Raw genomic sequence first — 8,109 nt, 5'->3', positions numbered from 1 at the left:
ATTTCTAGCAAAAAATCTTACCAACGTATTGGAGGATATTTCTAAAAATAAAGAGTTTTTTTATCTATAAAAATTAAATTTTGCAAAAATGAATATAATGACAGGGCCTTTTTAAAGTGTAATAAATAGCCTTTTCAAATACTTCTGAGATGAGGGGATATTCTTAAATTATTATCAACATATTGAAGTAATTTAAGGATAATTTTTTATATTAAATTATTTGATAAGTTTTTTAGGCTTTGAATAACACGAAATTAAATTGTACCACCCTTTGTGTGAGTGATGTGGGGGTACTATAATATTCCTTACACATAACTATACTCCCGATCCTAGTTCTAGTTTCGTAGACATGAATTATTTAGGTGGCCAATCACACCTTAATAAAAGATTAGTAACGATTCATTCGGTTGTATCTAGTTATAGATTTACAAATCTATACATTATGACAATTGCATTTAAGTTTAACTTTTTAATATGCAATATATTATAAGATATTCCACTATAAGATAGTCTACATCGTTTTTTAGGATTTATATGTAATAAAGTCACAATAACAAAACATAACACATTCAACAAAGTCTCAATTTGGTTCAAATGCATCATAAGCAATGCAACCAATTGCATATTCATTCTTAGTGATAAACTAGTCATAATTGTTTAGAAGATAGAATCTTGTTAAAGTTGAAAACATAAATGAAAAGCAAATCTTTGCATATGGTACATAGAATCTATCAAACATAAAAAAAGAAAATATAAATTAGCAATAAAACATTTTTGGATGAAAGAGCTAAAACAAATAAACTATAAACACATTTTATATATCAACATAGTTTAAATTCAGATTTAAACATCCAAAAAGATGAAAAAAAAGAAGAAAAGATTAGAATGCAACAAATAATGCATGTTAGATAATTAAATATTAGATAGTATACACATCATGTTTTGAAAAAAACAAAGATAAAGTTAATAGAATGAAAATTAAATGACGGATGATGAGCTGAAATTAGTTCAAACAAAAAAATATTTGATTTGAACTTAGATATGTTGAAATAAAAATAAAAAACATTGGATATTAAAACATAATAAATACATCAATTAGGACGTTTCTATACCTTATTTGATGTATAAAATATAAGTTTTTTGAAGTCGATTAGACATTATGAAATTCATATTGTTAGAACATGGTCTTCGAGAAAGAAAACAAAATTTTAATATATTGCAATTACGACGTTCGAAGAAAGAAACACCTTAACTGAGAAAGAAAATTAAATTATAATATTTGTCATTTACGGCATTTGTAGGAAGAAATGCCTTAATTGATACTCAATTAAGGCAATTTTTCATTAAAACACCATAATTAATAGCCACTTGAACAATTTATCAAATTATGATTTAAAATCAATCATATCATGACACGATCATTGGGATTTTGGATACTGTTAGGCATTTTACAAGATTATCCTAAATCAAACATGATGGACAAAATACCCACCATCAGGATTCTGAAAAAAAAAAAAATTATGAATTCTTTCGAACTAAACGCACTCTCAAGTGTTTCTTTGCTCATTAAATGATTGAAAAAAAAATTAAAATATCATCAATATATATAACACAAAAATCTGTGTATTTTCCAAAGATAGAATCCATTCATTTTTAAAATATTTATGAAGCATTACATAATTCGAATGACATAATGTTCCACTGATAATGTCTTTTTTAAGCATTAAATGCAATCAAAGGTTTTGATGATTATGTAAGAATAATTTGTCAAAAACTTAATTTACAATCAAATTTATTATAATATGTAGCATGTTTTGCTACATTAATAAGTACATCCTTTCAAGAATAAAATAGCCATAAAAAATTACATATTGATTAAATCTTTTATAATTTATTACCATATAGGCTTTCTGTGTTTTTATTCTGCATGGTTTTTTTATCATAAATATTGGACTAGAATGAAGACTAATAGTTTCTTCAATTAATATTTTGTCTAATAATTCTTTAATTTAAATTTCAAATTCATCTATATCTTATTTTGTATAAATCATAAGTTTGACTCTAATAATTTTCGTAGAATTTATAATTTGTAAATTACAATATCTAAGTTTTCTAGACCATATTTTTAGTGATTTTTCACTAAAATTTTCATTAAATACTCGATATAGCCAATGTTTTTCATTAATGGCTTTTATAATCATACTATTGATTTTTTAATTGAAACCAGACCAATGTCACGTGTTTGTGATTTTAACGAAAGTATTTTTATGAATTGACGAACCATGGTGAAAACTATTACTTTCATATCCTAAAAAATATCAAGTAAATGTTTATTGATAAAATTATTTTCTAAGAATATTTCCATGAATAAAAGGAAAATACAATAGTTTTGGTATGATAAACATATTATTATTAAGATAGACATTTTTTATTCTATCGTTATAACCTTGTTTCTTTTTCATCAATGCCAATTACAGCTATTGTAGATTTAACTTGTTCCCATTTTCAGATGGGAATTCGTTCCATTAATAATTATTATTTTTAGCTTCAATTTCAATCAATGTAGTTAAAGAATATAATTTATATACTTTAAAATTAAAATCTGCTTTTATATATGTGAAACGCCTTTTTAGTGTTTATTAAAAAATGTAATAATCTTATCATTACTAATTTTGATTTGTCTTATTATTTTTGTTCCTATATCTTCTCTTCTAGTGTTCCCAGATGAAACAGAAAACAAAGAAACCTTAGTATAGAGCTGTCAATCCATTCTTATTCAGTATCCATCCTTTTTCATCATAAAAACGTAAGTTTCTAATTGAGCACTTTATGAATCACACGAAATGGAAAGAAAATAATGAAATGTTGTTTTCTGAAGAAGAAAGTTAAAACTTTTTAAAAACTTGTTATAATTACGTAAGACTACCAAAAAGAATTGTTAGGATTTCACCATCCCAATTGTAAATCCGTCTCTGCTAGTGCTTCAAAAGTGGGGCATCTTGGAGTTTCTCGTCCAAGATGCTTGGATGTGATTCCCAGAAGCTCTGCTCAATTATGTTACAGTATTCTGTAATTATTTCAGTTTGAGCTTTCCTAACTGAAGCGCCGTTCTCCCGAATTGAAGTCTCTGTCTGAATAAAAACCAAATAGAAAACCCAGGAACATTACTATTAAAAACATGGTTAAGCATTGGGAATATTTATAAACTATATTTTGATATGGAGGACAAGCAACCTTAACCCGGAAAACAGAAGAACCCTGCCGAAACATGGGTGGCAATGTATTATAGTCTATACCGAACTCTTTAAGTAACAACTCATTTTTCTCTCGCGCTTGAGTACCCTGCAAGAGCAGAAAGGAGGCAGCTGAGATTTCAAAGGCATGACATGGATCCCCGTATTGTTAAAAATTCATAAATGACAAAACAGTCTTCTAAGTAACTGTAAAATAATACAAACATAAATAAATGAACGACCTTGACACAAACAAATTTCAACATGGAACCCTGTTAACAAACTGAATAATAGCATGAGCAAGATATGAGGGAACAAATAAATGGAAAGCTACTCCGTAAGACTAATACCACACAAGTGAGCTAGATTAACTTATATAATTCCATAACAGAATAACATATTGTGACCAGAAAGACACCTTCAGGTAACTTTGAGCTTCACTTTTGCTTTTTCCAGACTTAACAATACTCCAGAAACAGGTATTGTACTGATTATTGATGTGACCTACATTCAAAAACGTAAATAGTGGCAAGTTATGACAAGTGGGACAACACTAACAGTAGTGATCAAGAAAAGGCACATAATAAAATTTCAACCATTATGCCTTAATGAAAGGTTTAGTAAAAAGCACTCACAATCAACTTGTCTCCATGCCAGATAATCTCGAAGAATTTCAGCTGATGGGTAACATACTGCCCGCCCATCAAATGATGGAGGGTACTTCAACTCTTTCTTTGGGAAGACATCTTTCCATTTCATTACATACATCGAAGAGAAAAAGGATAGAATGACAGAAACTATTTCGCTGTTGAAAGTGAAATTATCCAAATTTAGTTGAAAGGCAAGTCAGGAAAACAAAATTTAATGCTTCTCAGGCTAAACATATGGATAATAGCAATTCAAGGCAACGTTTGACATGAATTCCTTAATGACGCACGATAAATCTTGGACCATAAAGCCTTCTAGATGCCAAAAGGGGGCAATATATGACAAAGATCAAAGAAAGAAGAGAACTGCTTCACCAAATGCCATAATTGAAGGGTAGGGAACTTCAACTGACATTTGAAATTAGTACGCTTCTCACTTGAAAACACAGACATCTACATACGTGCGACAACATGAACTGAAATAGATGATTAGGGCCTATAATGTATCTCCAAAGAACAAAATCTTAAACCTTTATCCATAAAAATAGATGTTTTCATGCAAGGCAAAACATTTAATAGAAACAGAAAATCCTATTGAAGTACTTTTCTTGGGGTGCTTTCCAAGGTTAATGAAGGAAGCATAACCTAAAACAAGCCAAGGTGTCTTCAGCATGTAGAAGGTGCAAGTGGGTGAACAGGAGTTGGGATTCAGCAAACTGGATGTTCCTACAAGGTTATTCTTATAATTACTAGATTGTTCACAGAAAGTGCTTTAAATGATTTAGCCTGACTATAATGATCTACTGGAGTGTATTTCATGCAATAGATACCATTCATGTGGAAACATTGAACAGAGCCCATAAAGTTTCTCTTCCATCACATGATCATAAAACAGAGGAAAAGAGAAGGCTTCTTCCTCTGCTCTGCACATGGCTTGAGTAATAGCCCAGAAGCATCATGAACAGGTGTTAAAAGTTACAACAAATAAAAAATGAAGGACAACAAACCTGGCTCGCCTTTGATAGAGCTGAGAATCCTTCTTCAAAACAAAGCTGAAAGTCATAAAAAACTAAAAATGATTTATGTATGATGAAACAAAAAACTTGTAAACAAACAGTATAAGCAAATGTATTTACCTGTACTCATCACTGACTCCATAAGAGAAAATAATATCTTGAAATTCTTCTAACACAGCCACCGCACATAAATTCATAAGATCCAGAGCTTGCTTATCATTAGGTTTATTAAATTCATGAATATCAGAAAATCTACCAAAAGGCATACAACAGAGTTAAGTTTCAACACATATACAAATGTAATCAAACAAAATTTTATGCATCACATTATTTTGGATGGCATTGTCTCTGGATGTCTAATTTGTTCAATAGAATAAGGATAGTTACTGTACACCTCCCATGCACTTCATGATTCCCCCTTCTTTGAAATGTAAGCAATGCAAAAACTCATATTCTCTGTTTTAGGAGTCATACCCATTCAAAACATACATGATAAAAGGAGAAATAGACACTTGAGCTCAAATTCTAGATTGAGAAAACCTAGAATAATAAACTGGCATTCCCATATGGATGTCCTGAAAAAGGTAACGACCGAAGACCATAATTTAGCTTCTAAGATATAACTAAAATGATATTGTATGCATAAGAAGCTTTGAGTTTCCAAAAGAATTCAGCATTTTTAAGTGAAATTGTGCAGTTATTCCACAATTTTCCAGTGATTGAGAGCCAAGGGGAAGAAATATCGAACTCACTGGACACAGTATCAGGAACTAAAACAACATAAAACTTTACCCGTTTTATATTACCTGTGAAAATGGCAACCATCTATTCTAATTACAATCCAAATAGATGGCATCATCTTGCTCTCAAATAGAAAGGATCTGATGTAATCAGGGTTTAATTTGAAACAGTCCTCGGAGAAACCTCTCAGCTCTTTAAGAAGACTTGCATGTTCATTCCAAAAGCTTCTCCCAGCTATATTTTCCGAGTGGAAAATACTTGGCTTTCTCCGCAACCTCTTCACTGGAGTTCCATCCTCATTGTACTTCACAACATGTTCCACCTTAGCAAAGTAAAGAAGATAATATCAGTTGACAAATAGATGTCACATATCAAAGAAAATAAAGGGGGAAAAAGGATGATAAACCATCAGAATCTACAAACTCTCCCCAGGTGATATATGTTCAATTTGAAAACTTGATACACAATTTAAGGGAAAAGAATTCACAATATTGCAAGGTTTTGTTTTAAGAAGTATTGTGTCCAAAGCTAACCAGTCCCAAGCTATTGAAAGTTATGTGGAGTGCTTTGGCTATGAGCAATCCAGGCAAGACCTTTTTGAAATATACGATCATTGATTCAAATATGGCTGCAACACATGCTGCTCAAGGCCAAATAGCCTAGGAACTAAACATCAAACCTTTAGAATATTTAGACCAGTATATCCTATTGAAAAGAGAAAACAAAACCTCAGTCTTGAAAATACAAGTTCCCTGACGAAACAATGCAAGACAATCATTGTAGTTAATACCAAATTGTTGATGGAGAAGTTCATTTCTGTCTTGTTCTTTAGCATCCTGCAAAATCAACAGATACAACATAACAAGATTAGAGTTTTAGCATAAGAACATCCAACCTTACATAACTTGAAAACTACAAGAACCTCTGCATTACAAATAAGAGGTCCAATGGTGGACAATCAGAAGGATGTATCAACATCCAAGCTGAAGGTAACAGAGCATGCATGAAATGATATTTTTATCTTAAAAAAGAAAGAAAGAAAAAACGGAAAATAGATTAAGATCAAGAGCAGCAGTGTCCATAAACTAGTAAGTTCCTAGGAAAGAAATGTGGGTAAAGCAAACATACAAACATGTAGGCAACATACAATACAAAAGGAGACACACATGCAGCAACTAAGCTAAATGCAGATACATTCATTAGCAGTTTAGCACCTTCAAAATTTCTTGTGCTTCTATTTCAGTCTTTCCACCTTTTGTTACAAGCTCCCAAAAACAAGTATTATACTGATTTTGAACATGACCTGCCAAAGCCCGAAAAAGAAATGTGATAGATTCCAATTGATGTATGTTGCAAAACTTGTCATTTGTTTCTAGGAAGTTTGTCTTTGTTTAGAAGCAGTGGAATATCATCACTTACAATCTTTTTGTCTCCATGCAAGATATGTTTGAAGAACCTCTAGCAATGCACAACATACAATCCGTGAACGAAATGAAGGTGGATATCTCAACTCCTTATGGGGAAAGAATTCTTTCCATTTTGTGACATATACAGAAGAAAAGAATGACACAATGACCGAAGAGATCTTGCTGCATATTCATTGCCAAGTTGCAAAGGCTCAGTAAGTCAGTATACATTTCAAAAACAAAAGAAAATCACCTAAACTTGTCTAGCTCTAGGAGAAAATACTGAATATGCAGAATAAAATAAAACCTGCTTCGCCTCTGGTAGAATTTCGATGTCTTCTTCAAAACAAAACTGTAAAAAAAAAAAAAAAAACCAAAGAAGAGAATTAAACGAAGTTTGGGTAACATCTAAATATCAAACTCACAATTCGATTACCTGTACTCATCGCTATATCCATAAGAAAAGACAATATCTGGATACTCCTCTAAAACGGCCATTGCACATTGGTTCATCAAATTTAAGGCTTTCTCATCATTCGGTTTCTCAAACTCATGAACTTCAGAAAATCTGCCAAAAAAGAAAGAAAAAAATTAGAATTAAATGTGTAGAAAATGTGTAAAAATCAGCATTAATTTATTTACCTACGAAAATCGCGTCCGTCGATTCGAACGACGATCAGATTGGGTGGCATTACTTCGTCTTCAACCTCAAAGGACTTAACGTATTCGTATTTGCTATTAGCCATTTGCTGAGATTACCGTCTTCTCCTACTGTACAATGATCGAGCACTTGGTGGGCAATGTTCAGAGGCCATGGAAGTGAAAATAAGGCTTTCCGATGTGTTTGTAAATTGAAAGCGCACTATTTCAAAATCTAATATACGTAAGGTAATCAATAAGGCCCATGGCCTAGGTAAGCGGCCTCCATTAAGTTGGGAAGGCCCTGGGCTAACTGAGTCAAAACCTGGTTCAAAGTCCAGGCCTGCAAAAGTTGTTATCATTGGTGAAAGAGACAGTTGCTTGAACAAAATGGAGAATTTCAATTTAAAAATCTCTTTTCCCAAAC

General features: G+C 31.6%; 1 protein-coding gene across 1 annotated transcript; it reads right to left on the bottom strand.

Annotated features, from left to right (window-relative positions):
• Nucleotides 1-2,751: 2,751 nt before the first annotated feature.
• LOC111275196 (tRNA(His) guanylyltransferase 2-like) lies at nt 2,752-7,907 on the bottom strand. The gene is made up of 13 exons (XM_022860373.2): nt 7,686-7,907; nt 7,480-7,611; nt 7,351-7,395; nt 7,057-7,226; nt 6,852-6,940; nt 6,366-6,473; nt 5,703-5,959; nt 5,017-5,148; nt 4,888-4,932; nt 3,869-4,038; nt 3,652-3,737; nt 3,235-3,342; nt 2,752-3,131 (listed from the first exon to the last, which is right to left on the bottom strand). The coding sequence occupies exons 1-13, from the start codon at nt 7,787-7,789 to the stop codon at nt 2,976-2,978; spliced, it is 1,602 nt and encodes a 533-aa protein (XP_022716108.2). The 5' UTR covers nt 7,790-7,907; the 3' UTR covers nt 2,752-2,975.
• Between the last annotated feature and the right edge of the window lie 202 nt (nt 7,908-8,109).

The sequence above is a fragment of the Durio zibethinus genome, chromosome 26 (genome assembly GCF_047325235.1).
Source record: "Durio zibethinus cultivar Kanyao isolate XHJ-2024 chromosome 26, ASM4732523v1, whole genome shotgun sequence".
Lineage (NCBI taxonomy): Eukaryota > Viridiplantae > Streptophyta > Magnoliopsida > Malvales > Malvaceae > Durio > Durio zibethinus.
The sequence above is the reverse complement of the archived record's forward strand: the minus strand, read 5'-3'. Positions and strand labels throughout refer to the sequence as shown.